The sequence below is a fragment of the Lactuca serriola genome, chromosome 4, assembly GCF_051521515.1.
Source record: "Lactuca serriola cultivar US96UC23 chromosome 4, Lser_US96UC23_V15, whole genome shotgun sequence".
In the NCBI taxonomy this organism is placed as follows: Eukaryota; Viridiplantae; Streptophyta; class Magnoliopsida; order Asterales; family Asteraceae; genus Lactuca; species Lactuca serriola.
In genome coordinates, this window is record NC_136411.1 from 149,859,672 (window position 1) to 149,882,937 (window position 23,266).

General features: G+C 38.8%; 1 protein-coding gene across 1 annotated transcript; it reads right to left on the reverse strand.

Annotated features, from left to right (window-relative positions):
- Positions 1 to 7,321: 7,321 nt before the first annotated feature.
- Positions 7,322 to 21,354, reverse strand: LOC145098910 (protein FAR1-RELATED SEQUENCE 5-like). The gene is made up of 6 exons (XM_079036500.1): positions 21,071 to 21,354; positions 12,160 to 12,355; positions 11,410 to 11,524; positions 10,987 to 11,192; positions 7,704 to 8,178; positions 7,322 to 7,434 (listed from the first exon to the last, which is right to left on the reverse strand). Exons 1-6 carry the CDS (start codon positions 21,352 to 21,354, stop codon positions 7,322 to 7,324), a joined length of 1,389 nt encoding a protein of 462 aa, XP_078892626.1.
- Positions 21,355 to 23,266: the final 1,912 nt, after the last annotated feature.

The window sequence follows — 23,266 nt, forward strand, 5'->3', positions numbered from 1 at the left end:
TCTAGGGTTAGCCGGCTACTATCGGAGATTTATCAAGGATTTCTCCAAGATTGTTGTGCCCCTCACCAGGATGACCCGGAAGTGTGTTCCTTTTACGTGGGGTCCAGAGAATCAGACCTCATTTGATACTCTTCTCTAGAGGCTGTGCAAAGCCCTGGTGTTATCCCTTCTAGAGGGAATGGAGGATTTCGTGTTGTATTGTGACGCATCGATATCGGGGTTGAGTGTGGTGATTATGAATAGAGGGCACGTGATAGCGTGCGCATCAAGGCAGCTGAAGCCTCACGAGGCGAGGTATCCCACCCATGATTTGGAGTTGGGGGCGGTGGTGTTCGCCCTCAAGATATGGCGCCATTATTTGTATGGGGTTTGGTGTACCATATACACGGACCACAAGAGTTTGAAGTATCTGATGGATCGGCCCAACCTAAATATGCGCTAGAGGAGGTGATTGGATGTAGTAAAGGAGTATGAGGATGAATATGATGACTCCGGTGTTGGATATCATCCGAGAGGCCCAGGCAGAGGCTGTGAGACCGGATAACTGCAAAAGAGAGTGGGTGATTGGGCAGGTATCTGAGTTTGTTACTGATAGCCGAGGGCTAATGACCTTTCAGGGTCAGATTTGGGTGTCGTTTAACAGGCGGGGCACGTATTATCCTGATGGAGGAGGCGCATAGATCGAGGTTCTCGATCCATCCCGGGGCCACTAAGATGTATTTGGACCTGAAGATAGATTATTGGTGGCCCTGTATGAAGGGGGATGTGGTGTGGTTTGTTGAGAGGTGCTTGACATGTCGCAGGGTTAAAGCCAAGCACCAATGTCTGCATGGCAAGTTGTAGCCACTTAAGGTTCCCCAGTGGAAGTGAGAACAGATTTCCATGGATTTTATCACCAAATTGCCAAGGACCGCGAGGGGTGTCGATGCAATTTGGGTGATCGTTGACCGGCTGATGAAGAGCGCTTACTTCCTTGCTATCAGCGAGAGTTGTACTATAGAGAGACTGGCAGGGATGTACGTGAGAGAGGTGGTATCGCGACATGGAGTACCGATCTCGATTGAGTAAGATTGAGATGTACGTTTCACTTCCAGATTCTGGAAGAAATTCCATGAGGAGTTGGGTACGACGTTGCATTTCAACACCGCTCACCACCTACAGATTCTGGAAGAAATTCCATGAGGAGTTGGGTAAGAAAATCAAAATATTATTTATTAAAAAATATTTAAATTTATGAATCATATGTAATTATTACTAAATCGCATATGAGTTTTTAAAATATCTTTTTATAATGAGAATTGTGTTCACTTTTGCAATAGGAGAAGAGATCATGTAACATCCGGAATTCCAGGTATCATATCTGAATTATTTATTTTTGTCAGAGGTGGGACTCGACGAGTTGACGCCTAGACTCGTCGAGTAGGATCGCGATTTGCTGACTGGATTTAATGAAGGGACTCGACGAGTCGGGGAGTCGCCTCGACGAGTCCGTGCTGTGGGCAAAAACCTTAAATCCTTGGGCATGAGCCCTATTTAAAGGTCCTTATGGCCTTCATTTGCGGCCACCTTCACCCTTGTGAGAACCAGAGAACCAGAGAGCGTAGAGAGAGAGAGAGAGAGAGAGAGAGAGAGAAAGCCATTTTCATCATCTTTAGAGTGATTTTGCAAGGAAGAAGGAAGGAGGGCAAGCTAGCCAGCTGAAGGAGCTCAGATCTGCTACCATTTTATCAGAAGAGGCTACTAGAGGTATGGATCTATGCTCAATCTCGTGTTTATGGTGATCTAATTGAATCTTGGGTTTTCTTCCCCCCTTCTTTAGCATGGATTCAAAGCTTATGAGCTCCCAAGGTGGAATAACTCTTAGATCTGGACCTTAGGAGGTCCAGAGAGTCCTAACCATTCTGCTTTATGTTGTTTTGATTAGAGATATGAACTTAGGATGCCATTTTAGAAGCTATTTCACCAATAGAAGCATCATGGATGTTGCATGAGCGCAAAGGTTGGACCTTTACGTGATTATTGAGCATGGGGAGGTCAGATCTATAGGTTAAAGAAACAGATATGACCTCAGAAGGTCATTTGAGTGTAGCTACGGAAGAAACTCACCGAGTCCATAAGGGAACTCGACGAATCGAGTCAGGGTTTCCCCGTGTTTCATGTCCAGTGGTAACCAGTCGAGTGGAAGGTTCACTCGACAAGTCGAGTGAAACCTTAGAAGGACTCGGAGGACACGCTTGGACTCGCCGAGTCACCCGAGTGCACTCGACGAGTCGGGTCAAAGTTTGACCGTTGACTGGAGTTGACTTCAGTTGACCTTAGGATCTTGGTCAAGTTGGTTCAAGAGAGGTCAGAGAGGGGTAGAATGGTCTTCTACCCATCCTTTAGAAGTGAGGACATGAGAAAGTATTGATTAGAAATGTCATTATGTTAATAAGAGGAGGCTAGGTTGGGTTATCGAGCACGAGAGGTTATCCGACATCGTACGAGGTGAGTCTTCTCACTATACTTCACATAGAGTGGTAATTATGTGTGACCGGAAGGTCTTATGTGACAACCCGAAATTTCCATTCTGTACAAACTATATCACTTCAATAGAAGTTATAGCAGTCACAGTTAATTTTCAGACTTTTTAGTGTAAGTTTGAGTAATTCAGGGTATACACTTCAGGAAATATCAGGAGAGTGGGTGCACTAGGGTTTTGTGCAACACTGTTATTCCAACACTCTATTATATTAGAGATCATTTCGGGAATAAAAATATTTTCTGCCAAAAATATCTCAGCACTATAAATAGAATTCTAAACCAAATTCATTCATTATTCGCATTTCCAACTAGAGAAAAGCCATTTTCTCTCTCACAGATCTTCGGGTTTTTATACCAAAACGTGAGTACCTCTTTCTAGTAGTGTTAAAAGCTTAATATGTGTTTATAAGATGATTTAGAAGGCTAAATCACTAGATTTAGGAGTTTACTCCCCAAGGTGTTCTTGGGCGGTAAACTCTCGAAACAAAGCCGAGACCGACCATTGTGTTATGCTACTGCCTTAGACTCATTTATATGTGTATTAGGGACATGAAATCAAGCAAAGATCACCCAAGTTTGGGAGTTTACGGCCCAAGAATATCTTAGGCCGTGAACTCCAAATTCAAGCTCAAAATGGTGCTTTTAAGGCACCTAAAGCCTTAGACTTCTAACTAGACTTGTTCCCATTTAATCTAAGGCCTTAATCACATCAATATCACATTTAAAGATGATTTTACGGCCATGACATGGTTCATGGGCCGTAAACATGATTTAAAGACACCAAAGTGTGTCAAGGGTCTTCATATGCTTGGAATAAAAGCCTAGAACCTATACCACATGTGCAAGAGACTTGAAAGCATCAAAAACACCCATACTTAAGAGTTTACGGCCGCAAACTCTAAGGGAAATGGCCTTAGGGCCGTAAACTCCTCAAAGGAGTGTTTCTATGCCTTAAACCCTTCCAAGGACTTAACCACCAAGTTGGAATAATTCTTGGGATTATTTAACACCTTAAAACAACCAAATACATTGAGTCTTGGAGTTTACGGCCATAAACTCAAGAGTTTACAACCGTAAACTCCATGTGTGATGGTATATGGAGAATAAACTTCATATATGGGGTCCTTTGGAACCCTAAACACAAGTGCCTTGTCCCACAATAGCTTAGATGCAATCCTTAGGGCTTAAAACACTTATATAAAGTGTTTATTATGTCTAGGATGTCTTAACATTATCAATTAGTAATTTGAGACTAATTGAGTGCATATATGTGTGATTATATGTTCATTAGGATCGTAGTGTGTGTACAAGTCCTCACTTGATGCCTAACAATCCTACACCGTCCAGTTCATCCGAACCACCATCTACAAGTGAGTTCATACCCCTAATCAATTTTTTAAATGATTTTAAATGTTTTAATGGGGGGAATACAAGTAGAAAACAACATGTTATTAAATCATCTATATGTATTTTATAACTGTGTTTTCATTCAACAGATTTCACATACTACAAAATGTGATGCATGAAATGGTTTTAAATCTTAAAAATACCTTGTTATCAAATGTTTTACTTTTGAAATGTTAATTAAAATGACATCAAGTCATTGTTAATTATTGTTCAAAACCCATAAGATGTCTTACAAAACCATTTTACATTCTTGAACTAAACTATGCATATATACTTATGTTCTTATATATGTACTTATGTTATAGTTTACATCTTTCACTTAGTTTCTTACACCCTTGAGTAGTAAGAGTGTATAAACCTACTTGAACAACTAATTACCTTTCAGTAAATTATCATAGGGATAATTTGAAGATATCAAACATTATTCCTATTACAAGGAATCACACAAGAGTCAGTTCATTCATGAGTCTTTACTAGTACATTACCTGATACATGAGTACGTTTACATATGCTTACATGATACATGAATACCTTACATGAGTACCTTTACGTAGATACATTTACCTGTGTATTACTTACATGAATACTTGTATCTCGAATTGCGAGGATGATTTATTAGTACCTTCTGTGTAACTTATCCTCCCTATCCCCCAGTACCTCAGGATATTTAGGCAGGACCCTATCCCCCAGTACCTTGGGATATTTAGGCGGGACCCTATCCCCCAGTACCTCGGGATATTTAGACGGGACCCTATCCCCCAGTACCTCGGGATATTTAGACGGGACTTACCATTCCGAACCCCACTGATTAGCACCAGTGGTCGATGACTATCTACGGAGGTCTAAGGTTACTACTTATACTAGGTAGATCGATAACCGGGGCTAACCCCCCCCCCCTACCCACTTGCTGCTGCTATAGAGGACAAGTGGACAATCTTCAATTGTTCATAAGGTTATACTTTTCGCTTATTGCGATGTTGTGTTACTCTAGTACCCAGCGATGACACTTACATTATTACTTTTTCTGGACAATCTTCGGATGTTCATTAGGTTACATATTTCGCTTAATGCGATGTTGTGTTAGTCCTAGTACCCAGTGACAACACTTACAGTAGTACATTTTCCTGTTTACTTTATTTTGTGATACTTTCACATAAACGAGGAGTTAGACTAAGTACTCTAGTACTAGTCAATAGAAAGGAGAAGCTATCATATTACTTACAAAACATTTGGGTCTTGGTAGAAGACTACATAGTCATAACAAAACATTCGGGTCTTGGTAGAAGACTACATCGTCATAACAAAACATTCGGGTCTTGGTAGAAGACTACATTTCATACTTATAGAAAATAAGGGATTTTCTAGGGTTTTTCATACTTACATCAACATTTTCATTTAAAGGTTTACATGGCCTTCATAATAGATTTTCATAAGCAAGACAATGACACTTAATTACTTATGAATTCACCAGCTTTAAAGCTGATACTCTCTTTCAAAATAACATGTATTCTCAGGTCAACAGTAGACATGTACGATGGCCAGGTTTTGAGAAGACGGAGCAGACAAGTCTCGTCTTTTATTTTGATTGTATATTTTTGGTGTCTTACTACAATGAAAGAACACACATGTATTAAAACTCTACTTGTAATGCAATGGATGATGTTGTTTCTTGTTTATTATATTACACTGTTGTGATACTGTATATGACGTCCTCCACCCTTGAACGTTTCCGCCGTTCGTGGTTTTGGGGTGTGACATCTTATGTGTTACTAGTAGAATGCGATGTATGTTGTTATATGATATGTATGTGCTATGTATGTTATGAATAGTACGGTATGGACCGGAAGGTCATTATGATATGGACCGAAAGGTCAACAGTGTATGGACCGGAAGGTCAAGATGACGAGGACCAGAAGGTCATTAGGGTAGGTCCGGAAGGTCATTAGGGTAGGTCCGGAAGGTCTACCCGAGTTGTGGAGCCGGAAGGTCCACTGAGACACATTAGCTAGAAGGCATCATAGATCTATAGCTTCGAGTGGCTAATTAATATGTATGTGGTATTTTGTGGAACTCACTAAGCTTTTATGCTTACCGTTTGTGTGATATGTGTTTCAGGTACCAGTGAGGATCGCGGGAAGGCGTCGGCATGATTTGTACACACTGGAAGAAGGGTTGTTGGAGATTCTGGGATTCGTTGTTATTATGACATTTGACATTATGAGATTTTGAGAACTATTATATGAGTTATGGTTCTTTTTAAAAATAAAAAATTGTTTTAAAATTTTACGTCGTTACAGATCAAAAAGAGGAGTTCTTTAAGAATCAGTAATATGGTCAAGGAAATTCCACAAAATGCTGAATCTGTTGCCAAAGTTGTGAAAAGATCTTCTGCTTTAAAGAAGTGCAAAAAAGACAAAAGTGTCCCTCATTGTGAAAAAGAAACTGCAGCAGGAGGAAAAGATGTTGAAATGCAGGAAACAAATGATAAGAAAGTAAAGGATCCTGAAAAGGTTGTAGTTAAAGATAACAAAAAACTATAGAAACACAAAAATGCGCCTGTGAAAGACAAACAAGGACAATATTTAAAGGGTGTAAGTTATATGACATATTTATGAATAATATATATTTGATTATTACAAATTATTAATAAATTTTTTTAATTATATTCAGGTGTGGATGGAAATAATGTTGATAAAGAAGAACTAAAAAAATGTTTAATAAGCATCTAATCTTGAACAAGGTAAAAATGAGTATGTATTTCTAAATTATTTATGATTATTAAAAATAAATTTGGTCAATCGTATATGATCATTAACATATTTTACTTATATACATAATTGATCAGAGCATATGTTGTTAAAAAGAAGGCAGTGAAATTATGATATTCAAAAATGTTGTATTTTGAAATAGAAATTTGTATGAATGAGATATTTTATTAATCACATATTTTATTCATACGTGAATGTAAATGTGAATGCCAATTAGATGTTATTCATGTGTTACTTTTGAATCATATATGAATGACATATTTGATTCAGATGTGAATGTGAATCATAATTTGTTTGAAATATTTCAAACACATATTATTCATATGTGAATCAAACATATCTATGGAAAAGTAAATCATTTAATATTCTTTTTTAATTAACATCTTATTCAATATATAATTAAGATAAGAATCACATGTTATTTATATATTATCTACAATCAATTCATATATAATTCACATCTGACAAAAATATGTGATTAATATTACCTTTGAGATGCATATCCACATTCAATGTGTATTCTTTACAAAAAATAATATATTTTAAAATTCTCACCACCTTTGAGATGCATATCCACAATATCAATTGCATTTGTTTTCTTTATAAATTCCAGTGTAACAATTTCAAGCCCAATGTCTCCCTATTTGCCCCTCCATTGACCCACATTTGACCTTTTCCCATCCAATGTCATATCTAAAGCTAGTGGCTAATTTCCATATGGCGCATTGAATGTAGCCTAAAAGTAAAATTATAAAATAGGTTAATAAAATATTATTGTTATCAATATATCTTAAAATTTTGAAAAAAAAAATTATTAACTAGAATAAAAAGTATTACTTGTGTCTCATATTGTTTTTTTCTGCTTCTTGGTTCTTTCTTAATTCATCTTCAATTTTTTTGGACAATTTCTTCTGTCATGCTTTTCATTTGGAGTGATTTTCTTTTCACAATAACAACAAAATCTTGAATTCTTCCCAACATTTTCCATTGATATTTCTCTCTAACTCTTAACTCTCTTTCCTATTGCCCATCCTTTGTATGTAATATCTTTTGGATTCTTTATTTTGGGTGCATTTGGCTTTGATACTCCAATAATTGAATCCAACTTTTGCTTTTTTGTAAAATTATCTTTCTTTGGTGGATTTGATTCAACTTTTGTTATAATTTCTTTTTTCCATTGAAGAAATTGAGTCATTGCTTCAGCATCATGTCCAGTAACATAAATACATTCTGTGACTATAGAATATGCATCTTGTATCATTCTTTCACATCCACTAATATTGACAGCAATACCATGACTTTTTATCAAATCCTCAGGTATTATTATACTTTTCTGCCATCTTCTCAACATATACTTTGATGGTATATTTTTTACAAAATTTGATTTCATAACACATAGTATATGCCTACATAAAATTCCATATTGTTCGAATACCAGGCAAGTACATTTATATATTTCTTCATTTGGAAATATCTTAACCTGGAAAATATTTATACAAGACACATGTTAATTATATTGTTTTTCATTTAAATTTATACTATTTTAATCATTTAAATTTATACTATATTAATCAGTTAATTACATGTTAATTACATTCTTTTTCATAACTTAATCAAATAACATTTTTCATTTTAATAACAACTGAATTAATTGTTCATCAAATTAAATTCAGATTTTAATCATAGGTAATTCACATATGATTTACATGTGATTCACATGTAAATCACATCTTATTTACATGTGATTCACATGTAAATCATATGAATTACATGTGATTCATATGTAATTCACATATAATTCACATGTGATGCACATCTAAATAACATGTAATTCACATGTGAATTACCTGCAATTTATATGTGCTTGACAAGTAAATCGTATGTGATTCACAAATGAATAAATTATATATCAGATTAAATAACATGTAATTCACATATGAATTTCATTCATAAATAAAGTTATTTAATAACATACATACTTGGTATTGAAATTGTTTTCTGTTGTGACTTTTAAAATATATGAATTTTTGTTGAAGAATACACTTCTTTTTTGATATCTTCATCCACTATTTGCTCAATAATAAAGTATGTTTTATGATCTTGAACTCTCTCATATGGTGTGGCTGAGCATGTCCAGAAAGAATCTTCTACTTCTTTTTGAAATAATTTGAATATATTATGTGTGTAGAACTTTGATGCTTGTACTTTAAATTGAAGATTTGTTTGAATTGGTGGCTTTTATTTTTGCAATTAAAGTCATTTGTTGATTGAAGATTTCTTTTCTCATCCATTGCAGATTGAAATTTGCACATGAACATAATTAGATTTGAATCTTTTGACATGAATCTTTTGAAGAAACTATTTACACTCTCTGATCTTGATGTTGTCCTCATCAGCCCTGACAGTGCAGTGTCTTTAAAATAAGCCAGAATCCAACTTGTTCGAATATTATACATCGCTTTCGGCCATTTTTATCTTCTAGTTTATATCTTTTTGTTAGATACTTCCACCTTTCTTCAAATGTATCTGGATCAATACAAGAATTCCAAATTAGACCTTGCAATCTTTTTCTAAAGTTAGTCTCATTTATTATTTTTGCTGAAACCTACAAAAGAAAAAGTTACATTTAATATATAAATAGAAAACATGATATTTAATGTTCACATGTGAATGTTGTTTTAGTATTATAATAACACAGGTGATCGACTCCACTTTTGGTGACAATACAAAGTTGGCTTTAAAGTATGTTTTCTTTTCATATTTTTCCCCTTTATACAACTTGATTCTCTTCCCTAATACATTATCAAGTATATAGTGATTCACATGTAAATCAGAAGTGAATCACATGTAAATCACATGTGATTCACATATGAATCATATGTAATTCACATGCAAATTACAAGTGAATTACATACGAATTAGTTGTGATACACATGTAAATCACATGTGATTTACATATGAATCAGGGAAAACCACAAAAAAAACCTATCTATTATTCGTCCATGCTTAAAAAAACCATTCTAGTATTTTTAGGTCCATTTAAACCACTTTTATTTTGAGACCGCCTAGCTTATTTCTTTCATCAGGTTTTGATAGTTAACCGGTTAACAATATCCAATGCGACTTACATTTCTTCCTAATCTCCTTCTTCAAGAACATGCAATCGACAGTTAGAACAATATTGCCGACTTCACTATCCCTGGCAAAATTGATTATTAGAACGTGTTTGTACCGACCGGACTAGGTCCAATTCGTAATTGTGGTCGCCAATTTGGCGTTTGGGATGGCCAGTTGGAGTTTGGATCGCCGACTTGGAGATTGGCGGGTAAACTAGTATCAACTAAAAAATGATGATCAGACCCATCGATTTAGGTTCTAATGCTTCGATTAATGCTTCCAATCGATTCAACTAATTATATATTACATATTCCTAAACTCCTAGTCTACAATTCCTTCAATTACCTATATGGAAAATCGTCAACTCCAAAATATGGAAAATCAACCGAAAAGAGACAAAGCAGCAGCAACTACCAAAAGCAAAGGAGCAGAAACCATGAAGTTTAGAACCCATATATTCTAATACTTCAAACATCAGACTTGGACCATGAAGTCTTGTTTATGGATTTTTCAAGGGTATAGTTGTCACTTTGTTGTCATTATAGGTCTGGAAAGATGAATTGATGTATCAATTAATAAATTAAACAACAATTAACTTAAAAGATGAAAAATTACACTACATGCATTTTAAAACATATTGGTATAAGATCTTATGCAAATTAAATTGATTTTTAAGTGTAATTGTCAGTTTCTTTTGTCACCACATGTATGGAGTTTTTATCTTTTTTGGTATGTACAACTCTGATATGATGCTACCTACAAACGAAAACTTGAGTACAATTTGAGGATTTTGCCCAACTGCAAACAGAATCGGTTCACAGAAAAGAAAAATAAAAACAGAAAAAATTCCCATATTGCCCCTGATGTGGAAAATAAAAACAGAAAGGAGATGACCATTTTTCTCTTGGTTTAGGTCTTTAGCATACCATAAAATGGGACAGAATACACAATGCAAGACAAAAAAAAATGGGAATAATAGATTACATGCATTTGACTATTTTGCCCTTGGTGTGATAAACAAAAAATAGGACAAGAATACACAATGCAACATATAGAACAGTTATACCACTCCATTAACAACACAGCAAGAATATAAACATGTTAAAAGAGGACATACATTACAAAAAGCTAGGAATACTAAGTTCCAAGTATCAAAAAAAACATAACAAACGGCTAGAGTTTTGTCCCATTCCAGTTCATAAATAAATTGTTCTAAATTAACAGGTTTGTCCTGTTTAGATCCACCTCCATCCTTATCAAAAACTAGGTTTCGGAGCTTGATCTTAATAATCCTTTCAGATGGCTTTCTTGGTTTGAGCTTTGTACGAATAATAGGCACATCAGTTGCTATCCCGCCATCAACCATATGAAATTGATCTTCCAAATTAGTTGCATAAAACTTAAAAGTATTACATTTAATAAGTTGTGAGTGTTGGTTTAATCACTTCTTGTGTCTCTAAGAATATAAGAACTTAAGTATTATTATGTTCTGAATATTTTAAATACCATGCTTTAGAGTATTTGCAAATAAATGGGGCATTACTCTATTGATTTTGAATCTAGACTCTACATTAGCAAAATCCTAATTTCTTACAATTTGGTTTCAAAAGATAAGCAAGTTTTGCAAAAAAGGAAACATCACCAGGCACTTTACCATTATTACAACTGAAAATTAAAGCTTCTCCATTATTAGTGTTTAGCTTACCCTTCTGGTTCAAAAAAATCATATGTAGAGAAACAAGTTTATGAATTGAAAGATATAGGGGAATTAAGGAAGTGCATGAGGGATTCTATACTATCCTAACGAAAATAGAAAACTGAAATAATCAAAATTCCAATCCCCTATTGATGAACAAACAAACGATTATGATATGATTTATAATTAATAAGATACAATTTGTCTAACAACATGTGAAACTAACGTGTAAGAATGTGCCTTAGCAATTACCTGCCTACATAGCTACAACGAGGCCTGAAGTAGCGAGAAGTGCAGAAGATCCGATGGCAACAAGACCGAGAAGGACAACGAGTGATAACTACAGAGCGAATGGCATGATATCTGATGGTAAATGGCATGTCAACGAGGCAAAATTTTAAAAGAAGAAGCAGAAGAATGAGATTGCAGCTTTTGGAGAAGAAGAACGAGACACACCCAACTTAACCTGGACACATAATCTATTTAAGGCCATGTCATCAGAATGGGACAATAAAAAAAGTTTTTAATCAAATTATAAGTCATATTATAAATGAAAACTTATTTAAACATTATAATACAATTTACCTTATCTGTTAATTTCTTTCCAATGTGCCACATTCAAAGACGATGATTTGATTCATTAAAAACGCTTTCTTTAGCTTTAGCCATAGCTGAATCTTGATCAGTGACCACAACATTAGGTTGCCTATCAATGCAATTGAGAAAGCATTTTAGAAGCCATGTATAGAATTTTGTTGTTTCTTTAGCTAGAAAACCAGCACCAATTGTGACACGTCTTTTGTGGTTATCATTTGCAGTAAATGGAACAAAGATCATATTATATCTGAAAATAATTAAAATATTTAACATAAATACTAAATGCAAATATTTTAATATATAAATATTAAAGAAATTAAGTATTGCTTACTTGTTTGTTTTGTAACATCCCGAAATTTCAAGTAAGCTCTCAAACCCTTAGTCTTTTCCAAGATGTCGCATTTAGCCCTTAAAACGAATAATGAAGCAAATGAGTATGCAAGGTGTACTGAAGAGTACGCTGGGCGTACTCATGTGCCTTATTTGGACGCGAACTCGATGGAGTACGTTGGGCGTACATTGGACTACAGTGGGCGATATCGGCCCAGACTCAAAACCCTAATTAATTGTTATGCATTATAAATGGGATGCTATAGTCTTATCCTCAGCCTCCATTATCACAGAGAGAAACCCTAAGAGAGTATTCCTACATCCTAAAGCTTGTAAGTGTGTGATTTGAGCTATCTTGCTTTTGTGTGTTAGAGAAGAAGAAGGACAAGTGCTTGTGGAGATCAAGGCTTGAATCAGGACTTGGATCTGAGATCTACAGAGAGAGGAGTTTCATTTAGAGGTAAAAAGATCAAAACTTTCCCTTGATAATTGATTTGGTGTTCATGAGTCATTTCTAGGGTTTAAGTCCCAAAGGTGGAGACTTTATGAGCAAAAAGGGTTCCAAGGACCTAGATCTGTCCCATTTCAGTATTTTGAGGGTAGTTGATCCATAAAAATCCTATCTTGTGTCGTTACTTTGGAGTCATGCTAGAAGTAGGAGCCCAAAAGTGTTGTTTATGGAATGGTTTGGGTGATGGTGACTCTTTCAGCCATGCAAAGGCTTAAAGTCACCAACTTTATGCATTAAGAGACTTAGAAGTGGTCAGATCTATGATTTGGACGTGTGGCTTAACCGATTAAGACTAGATTGTAAAGGAGGAGAAAGCTGGGAGTTACGCTGGGCGTACTCCCATTACGCACGGCGTAAGGGGCTGCGTACCCCGATTCTGTGAAACCACCGGGTACGCTCAGCGTACAGATCTGGTATGCGCCGCATACCCCAGTAGGTTGACTTTTGCTGACTTTTAGGGTTAAATCAATGTTTGGACCTTTGGGCCATTGGAGGGGTAAAATGGTCTTTTACCCTCCTGAGAGATCTTGGGAAGAGATTTATGCTAATTTTGAAAGTTTTACTGATTAGAGAAACCACCTTATATGATTAGGAGGAGGTTAGAGCAGGATTCCTGAGTTCGAGATTTATCGAGATATCCGAAGTGAGTCTTCTCACTATATTGTACCCCGAAAGGTACCTATGTGCGACCAAAAGGTCTTGTATGCTATGAGATGTATGTATTGTATGCTACGCGTTGCATGTTTTGTATGCGTTATGTATGTGATATGTATGCTATGTATGATATGGGCCAGAACGCATTATGACGTGGACCGGAAGGTCAGAGAGTCATGGACCGAAAGGTCGATATGAGTAGGACCGGAAGGTCTACTGGGACTGGGTCGGAAGTCCCCTGAGACACATGGACCGGAAGGTCGTGAAGAGTATGGCCTGGAAAGGCGTATTTGTGTAACGATTATATTAGGGAACTCACTAAGCTTTTATGCTTACATTGTTATGTGTAATGTGTTTCAGGTACTAGTGACGATCGCGGGAAGGCACCGGCTTGACTCGTACACACACCGATGGATTTGGATATGATTTGATCTTGGGATTTGATACATTTGTTATGATGATATTGATACATTGGATTTATGTTTTTATTTACGGATGAAAGTACATTTTTGAAATGAAAAAATTTGTTTTGAAAATTTACGTTGTTACAAGTTGGTATCAGAGCCTTGGTTTGAGGGATTCGGGTGCATCTTTGGATGAATCTGAACTCAAACAGAGGATTTGAGAAAGTTTTCATAAAATAAACAATTTTTCTAAAAGAGTAAAAGGTTTTGAGGAAGACAGAACGGAGCAGTGTGTGTACGATCAGTCGGTGCCCGAACGATGGTTTCCCAAAATACCCTTACACTATGTGTTACGAGATATGTTATGATATGATATGCATGCTAGAGTTGACTAGGTATTCATATTAGGACTAGAGTGGCCTGATTTTGTGATGCCTTAGCCTAGGAAGGAATGTGTTGCTATGTGATGATTGAGAGCAAGTAGATAATAGTGAGGGGCTGATAAGAGGTCTACCGAAGGGTAGCCTATGCCAGTGAGATATAGAGTACTTGTGATTTAGGATCCAAGGAGGAGGACTTAGGGTGAATACTGATGCGGTGTAGGCGGTAGTATAAGGGCCTGTACTACCAAAGACACTGGAGCAGTGCGCACTCTAAGTAAGAATCCTTTGGGTACTAAGGAACAAGTAGGGTCGAGTTATCGAGTGCGAGCATGCTCAAGCGATTCTTTGATATTATTATGTTATATTTCAGAGACATCATGGTTGGGACACGCCACAGACCTGAGGCGAGCAATGTGAGTGACGAGGAGCTTCGTCAGATGATCCAGGATGAGGTGGTGGCGGCGATCAGGGCCGAGATTCCGGAGATGTTTGGGTCTATCAAGACCACACTGATTGAGACTTTCGACGAACGGTATGTCGCGGTGACTGAGGTTGTTGCTGCTGCAGCAACCGCAGCTGTGGCTGCTGCCAGGCCTCAGGGAGGTGACTCATTGTTGTTTCGGGAATTCAGCAACACGAAGCCACCTGAGGTTGAAGGGGCCGCAGGATCCGATCGATGCAATGAGATGGATAGCTGATATTAAGGGATGCTTCTATACGTGTTCATGTCCAGAGCATCTGAGGGTTCGGCTCGTGTTGAACCAACTTCACTTGGGAGCGAAGGACTGGTGGAAGTTCGTGACGGCAAGCTTTACAGTTGCAGAGATTTTAGAGGTGACCTGGGAGAGGTTCACCACCATGTTCATAGATGAGTATGTTCCCCCGATAGAGAGGGAACGGTTGGTTCAGGAGTTCTTGACCCTCAAGCAGGGTACTGATTCGGTCACTGTGATTACGAGGAAGTTTAATGAGAGGGCGATGTTCTGCCATGAGCAGGTGTCTACTGAGCAGGCACGTATGAGCTGGTATTTGGGCGTTCTAAGGAGAGACATTCAGGAGTTCATGTCGAACTCGACGTACCGGACATTTGCTGAGCTCCAGGAAAATGCCTGGAAGAGGGAGATTGAGTTAGAGACTCAGGCCAGGGAGGAGGCCAAGTCTCAGAGGATGGATCGGCGGCCGGCTCAGTCTCAGCCGGCAGCCAAGCGGACCAAGTCCGCTAATTCGAGGACTGGAGGCCAGAAGGGCCGCACTTGTGGGAAGTGCGGCAAGGGACATGAGGGGGTTTGTCGATCGGGTGCTTTCTACAAATGTGGCAAGGAGGGGCATATCGCCAAGGATTTCCCCAATGGATTTATGGTTTTCTTTCATTGCAACCAGACTAGCCATCAGAAGGTCGAGTGTTTGCATTTACACCAGGGGTCAGCACAGGGATCTGCGCCTGCTGCTAGGGTTACTGAGGTTCGGTTAGTGAAGGCTGATGCACCGAAGGCTCGTGGGAGAGCTTTCCAGTTGACAGTGGAGGAGGTCCGTGTAGCGCCTGATGTTGTGGCTGGTATGTATTCTTTATTTATTTTTTAGTTGAGATATTGTGCTTATATGATGATATGCATAGGTACTTTTCTTGTGAATTATGTACCTGCTTTGGTGTTATTTGACTCGGGTGCGAGTCGGTCATTTGTTTCCTTGGCATTTAGTCAGCACATTAGTATCCGACGAGAGGCGTTGAGTCGACCTCTGCGAGTTTCTATAGCTGACGAGCAAGCGGTGTATGTTATGGATGTGATTCAAGGATGTATTCTTGAGATATTCGGTGTGGAGTTCCCGATAGATCTGGTCCCGATTGCGATGGGGGATGTATGTGTTATAGTGGGCATGGATTGGTTAAGCCGATTTGGAGCTGTTATAGACTGTGAGCGTCAGTTGGTGAAGATACGAGACCCTAGTTGGGGAGTACTTACGGTGTACGGCGAGGGAACCCGATGTGGGTCAACATTTTGTTCGGCTGTCAGGTCGAGACAGAGTTTGCAGCAGGGTTGCAGCGGGTTTGTAGCCTACGTGATGGACACGCGAGTGGCTGCAGGGAGGCCAAGTTCATTTGATGAGGTTCTGATAGTGTTCGAGTTCCCGTATGTTTTTCCCGAGGAATTGTCGGGTGTGCCTCCCGAGTGGCAAGTGGAGTTTCGTATCGATTTGGTTCTGGGAGCAGCGCCTTATCGCCTCGCGCCTCCAGAGATGCAGGAGTTATCCTCGCAGCTTCAGAAGCTGCTGGGGAAGGGGTTTATTCGACCGAGTAGCTCGCCTTCGGGAGCGCTGATCCTTTTTGTCAAGAAAAAGGATGGTTCGCACCGGATGTGCATTGATTAACGAGAGTTGAACAAGTTGACGGTCAAGAACCGTTATCCACTACCGAGGATCGATGATCTGTTCGAGTAGTTGCAGGGAGCATCTTGGTTCTCCAAGATAGACTTGAGGTCTGGATATCACCAGATGAGGGTGCGTGATGAGGATATTAAGAAGACGGCATTTAGGACTCGTTATGGGCATTACGAGTTCGTGGTGATGCCTTTGGGGCTCACCAATGCACCAGCAACATTCATAGATCTCATGAACAGGGTGTGCAGGCCGATGCTGGATCGGTCGGTGATCGTGTTCATTGATGATATATGGTGTATTCGAGATCTACAGAACAGCAAGAGGAGCATTTGAGGGAGATCCTTGGAGTTCTGAGATTGGAGAGGCTTTATGCCAAATTCTCCAAGTGTGAGTTCTGGTTACGAGAGGTCCCGTTCTTGGGGCATCTCGTCAACCAGAATGGGATTTTGGTCGATCCGGCCAAGATTGAGGCGGTTATGAGATGGGAGGTACCGAGATCGCCCACTGAGATCAGGAGCTTTCTAGGATGGGCCGGCTATTATCGGAGATTTATCAGGGATTTCTCCAAGATCATCATGCCACTCATCAGGTTGACCCGGAAGGGTGTTGCTTTTTCATGGGGCCCAGAGCAGCAGGCCTGTTTCGAGACACTTCGCCAGAGACTGTGCGAAGCCCCGGTGCTCGCTCTCCCGGAAGGGATGGAGGATTTCGTGGTGTACTGTGATGCATCGATATCAGGGTTAGGAGCGGTGCTTATGTCGAGGAGTCATGTGATAGCATATGCATCGAGGCAGCTGACGCCTCATGAGACGAGGTATCCCACCCACGATCTGGAGTTGGGGGCGGTGGTGTTCGCTCTCAAGATCTGGCGTCACTATCTGTATGGGGCTCAGTGTACCATATACACGGACCACAAGAGATTGAAGTACTTGATGGATCAGCCCAACCTGAATATGCGCCAGAGGAGATGGTTGGATGTGGTAAAGTATTACGACTGCGAGATCCTGTACCACCCAGGCAAGGCTAATGTTGTAGCCGATGCCCTAAGTCGTAGGGCGGAGAGTGCCCTGCTACGAGATGTTTGGATGAGATTGACAGTGATGACTCCGGTGTTGGACACCATTCGAGGGGCCCAGGCGGAGGCCGTGAGACCGGAGAACCATAAAAGGGAGCGGGTGATCAGGCAGGTATTGGAGTTCGTTACCGATATTCGAGGACTTATGAACTTTTAGGGTTGGGTTTGAGTACCGTTTGTGGGCGGAACGTGTACCATCTTGATGGAGGAGGCGCATAGATAGAGGTTCTCGATCCATTCCGGGGCCACTAAGATGTATTTGGACCTGAAAAGAGAGTATTGGTGGCCATGTATGAAGAGGGATATCGCATGGTTCGTAGAGAGGTGCTTGACCTGTCACAAGGTTAAGGCCGAGCACCAGCGTCTGCATGGTAAGTTGCAGCCACTGGAGATTCCCGAGTGGAAGTGGGAACAGATTACCATGGATTTTATCACCAAATTGTCGAGGACTATTAGGGGTGTCGATGTAATTTGGGTGATTGTGGATAGGTTGACGAAGAGCGCTCACTTTCTTGCTATCAGTGAGATCTCTTCTGCTAAGAGGTTAGAAGAGTTGTATGTGAGGGAGGTGGTATCGCGTCATGGAGTACCGATCTCGATCATCTCAGATCGAGATGTGCGTTTCACTTCCAGATTCTGGAAGAAAATTCATGAGGAATTGGGTACGAGGCTGCATTTTAGTACCGCATACCACCCACAGACTGACGGGCAGAGCGAGCGGACAATCCAGACGCTCGAGGACATGCTTCGGGCATGTGTATTGGACTTCGGAGGGAGTTGGGACACGTATTTACCCCTGGCTGAGTTTTCCTATAACAACAGCCATCATTCAAGCATTGGAATGCCACCCTTTGAGCTGTTGTATTGGAGGAGGTGTCGAACTCTCATTTGATGGGGTGAGGTAGGGCAACGTGTGATGGGTAGTACAGAGATAGTGCTTCAGACGACAGAGCAGATACAGCAGGTCAGACAAAGGTTGTTGACCGCTCAGAGTCGCCAGAAGATTTATGCGGATAGGCGACGATCCGAGATCGATTTCCAGGTCGGAGATTTTGTGCTCCTAAATGTATCTCCTTGGAAAGGAGTGATCCGATTCAGGAAGAGGGGCAAATTGGGTCCCCGGTATATTGGTACGTTCAGGGTAGTCGCGAGGGTAGGGAGGGTAGCATATCGGTTGGAGCTTCCCGCGGTGTTGGGGCAGATTCATGATACCTTCCACGTGTCACAGTTGAGGAAGTGTATAGCCGACGAGTCGGCAGTGGTACCGCTGGAGGATATTCAGGTGGATGCGATCCTGAACTGCCTGGAGAGACTCGTTGCGATTGTAGATCGAAAGACCAAGGTTCTGAGGAACAAGGAAGTGCCCCTAGTGCAGGTCCAGTGGCAACATCGGAGAGGGTACGAGCTGACCTGGAAGCCGGAGTCGGAGATGTCGGAGCAGCATCCGGAGTTGTTTGCAGCATGAGACTTCGAGGGCAAAGTCTGGTTCTAGTGAGGGAGAATTTTAACATCCCGAAATTTCAAGTAAGCTCTCAAACCCTTAGTCTTTTCCAAGATGTCGCATTTAGCCCTTAAAAGGAATAATGAAGCAAATGAGTACGTTGTGCGTACTGACGAGTACACTGCACGTACTGAAGAGTACACTGCACGTACCGAAGAGTATGCTGCGCGTACTCATGCGCCTTATTTGGATGCGGACTCGATGGAGTACGATGGGCATACATTGGACTACGTTGGGCGTAATCGGCCAAGACTCAAAACTCTAATTAATTGTTGTGCACAATAAATGGGATGCTATAGTCTTATCCTCAGCCTCCATTGTCACAGATAGAAACCCTAAGAGAGTGCTCCTACGTCCTAAAGCTTGTGAGTGTGTGATTTGAGCTATCTTGCTTTTGTGTGTTAGAGAAGAAGAAGGAGAAGTGCTTGTGGAGATCAAGGCTTGAATCGGGACTTGGATCTGAGATCTACAGAGAGAGGAGTTTCATTTAGAGGTAAAAAGATCAAAACTTTCCCTTGATAATTAATTTGGTGTTCATGAGTCATTTCTAGGGTTTAAGTCCCAAAGGTGGAGACTTTATGAGCAAAAAGGATTCCAAGGACCTAGATCTGTCCCATTTCAGTATTTTGAGGGTAGTTGATCCATAAAAATCCTATCTTGGTCGTTATTTTGGAGTCATGCTAGAAGTAGGAGCCCAAAAGTGTTGTTTATGGAATGGTTTGGGTGATGGTGACTCTTTCAGCCATGCAAAGGCTTAAAGTCACCAACTTTATGCATTAAGAGACTTAGAAGTGGTCAGATCTATGATTTGGACGTGTGGCTTAACCGATTAAGACTAGATTGTAAAGGAGGATAAAGCTGGGAGTTAAGCTGAGCGTACTCCCAGTACGCGCGGCGTAAGGGGCTGCGTACCCCGATTATGTGAAGCCACCGGGTACGCTCAGCGTATAGATCTGATACGCGCCGCGTACCCCAGTAGGTTGACTTTTGCTGACTTATAGGGTTTAAGTCAAAGTTTGGACCTTTGGGCCATTGGAGGGGTAAAATGGTCTTTTACCCTCCTGAGAGATCTTAGGAAGAGATTTATGCTGATTTTGAAAGTTTTACTGATTAGAGAAACCACCTTATATGATTAGGAGGAGGTTAGAGCAGGATTCCCGAGTTCGAGATTTATCGAGATATCCGAGGTGAGTCTTCTCACTATACTGTACCCGGAAAGGTACCTATGTGTGACCGGAAGGTCTTGTATGCTATGAGATGTATGTATTGTATGCTACGCGTTGCATGTTCTGTATGCGTTATGTATGTGATATGTATGATATGGGCCAGAAGGCATTATAGCGTGGACCGGAAGGTCAGGGAGTAATAGATCGGAAGGTCGATATGAGTAGGACCGAAAGGTCTACTAGGACCGGGACGGAAGTCCCCTGAGACACATGTACCGAAAGGTCGTGAAGAGCATGGCCTGGAAAGGTGTATGTGTGTAAGTGGTATATTGGGGAACTCACTAAGGTTTTATGCTTACAGTTTTATGTGTAAAGTGTTTCAGGTACTAGTGACGATCGTGGGAGGGCGCCGGCTTGATTCGTACACACCGATGGATTTGGATATGATTTGATCTTGGGATTTAATACATTTGTTATGATGGTATTGATACGCTGGAGTTATGTTTTTACTTACGGATGAAAGTACATTTTTGAATTGAAAAAAATTGTTTTGAAAATTTACGTTGTTACAGTTTTGTATGTAGCATCAAATGATACCACATCAGAGAATTCTTTGAAATTTCTTTTTGCTATTGCATATGCCCAAAACAGTGCCCTTAGCTCATCATCCTCCAACAAGTAATGAAAAGTAAAAGAAATCACATTTTTACGCCATTGTGTTAAAAGATTTATCAACATATTTGCATCAGTATATCCTTTATAGCAGTTTAAGTCTCTTGAAAAAAAATTGTAGTCGATTTTCTTTGCACCTTGTTTACTGTAACCACCCTTTAAACCAGTAACCATGTTATGTGCTTTGCTTGCTCCTATATTTGATGTGCTTAACTAAGTTATAATTGTCTTGTCATAATGATCCAACTTTCTTTTCAACTTTGAAATGTGCATTGTACTGTTTGTGTAGAGCTCATGGTTGTGTTTTTCAACAAATGTATTAATGAAAAACCAATCACTATTTTTTATAAATTTGAAACATATCTTTGCTTCGCAAGACATCATTTCGCTTGGATGTTTTTTTTTAAAGCCTTCTACTCCATTCAAAGTGTCAACATTTTTCTTATTTGCTTCACCAGCCCTACTACATATCACATACTTGTATTGTAAAATACCATCAATCATTTTATTTGATGCAAGTCTGCAATCAAATCCTGCTTTCTTTGCATATTTTTGGTAAAACCGAATTCCATGATTTAATGTTTCAAACACCATATCTTTCTTTGGTAGGAATGATTCATCAACTCTTGGGATCCACTCAATTGTTTTTGTGCCACAAGGAGATTTTACTTCTATGCATCTTAATTCATCTTCATCTTGTGATTCAAAATGTTTTGCTGCAAATTAAATAATATTAAATCAAATCATATATAGGAAAACATGTCGTATAAAATCAAAGTAATATTTTAGTTACAAGTAAGATTAATATTAATAGAAACTTACCTTCTTCATTATCATTTAAATGGGATGTCAAAGAAAGTTGCTCATCCTCTTCAGTAATATCTTTGAAAAATGCATCTTCAACATATATATCATCATTGTTTGTGTTAAATTCATTAGATTCTTCATCAACATCACCTATTAAAATCCTATATGTATTTATCATCATTATATGTAATTAAAATAAAAATAATGTTTGAATACAATTTGATTTACATAGAAACATATATTATTCACATGTGATTGGCATATGAATCAAATATGATTCACTTATATATGATTCATATATGAATATGTGATTCATATATTATTCATATGTGATTTTAATATGAATATCAATTAAGTAAATTTTAATACCATACGTTATTTCTTAAAAAAAATGAATCATTACCTACTAAAAAATTTATATTGCTTTGCAGATCTTCAATTATTCTTTCTGAATCCATTAAATTGTTGAAAAAACTCTCAATTTACATTCAATAAAACAACGTATTAGAAATCTGAATGCTACTTTATTTAAATATCCAAATAAAAAGTAAAATATTCGGTAATCTGTTTTTTCCTTCATTGATATAATTGTAATGAATGAATTGTATGAAGTTAAGATAAGATGATAACCTCGAAAGAAATCAATGACGAATCATATGAATTTTGCTTTGAAATCGATCTCCAATTTGCGTTAACAGCGACAAAGATTCGATCAATGTAGACTTTCTACGATTTCGTCGTTAATTTTGATAATTTTGAAGGTTAGAAGATGATATTTTGGAAAAAAAAATCGTACAGATGTTGTAGTTACGTAATTAAAGTAATAAAAAAGTGTAAATGACAATCTTACCCTTATGATCTTAAATCAAATCCAACGGTCCACTTTTAGTTCTCAGGTTCTCGGGAAATTATGAGTTCTCAACCGATCTCAACCCTATATATATATATATATATATATATATATATATATATATATATATATATATATATATATGGTTGCAATATTTACAACTAATTTATGCATTAGCAATATTACAGAAAATTATGGAACTAATTTGGTCAATATTGACTTAGTATTTCCTCATATTCAGCAAATTGAATCGCTCTACTATATAAACTCTATATAGCATCTCCTATTCGTCATTGTATAGGCACTAGAAATTTGTCCGCTTCTTCAACTGCCTCCTGTTTCAAGGTAGTCTTTTTCCATTGGAAATTTTATTTTCCTTATTGCTTTGTTGTAGGGTATTTCATTGCTATACCACCACCCTTTTCTTCC

Coding starts and splice junctions, on each gene's coding strand:
- LOC145098910 (XM_079036500.1), bottom strand. CDS start 21,354: ATGGTTACTGGTTTAAAGGGTGGTTACAGTAAACAAGGTGCAAAGAAA. Junction 11,525..12,159: donor TGGCTAAAGCTAAAGAAAGC/GTTTTTAATGAA, acceptor TTTTTGAACCAG/AAGGGTAAGCTAAACACTAA. Junction 7,435..7,703: donor AATAGGAAAGAGAGTTAAGA/GTTAGAGAGAAA, acceptor TTTTACTTTTAG/GCTACATTCAATGCGCCATA.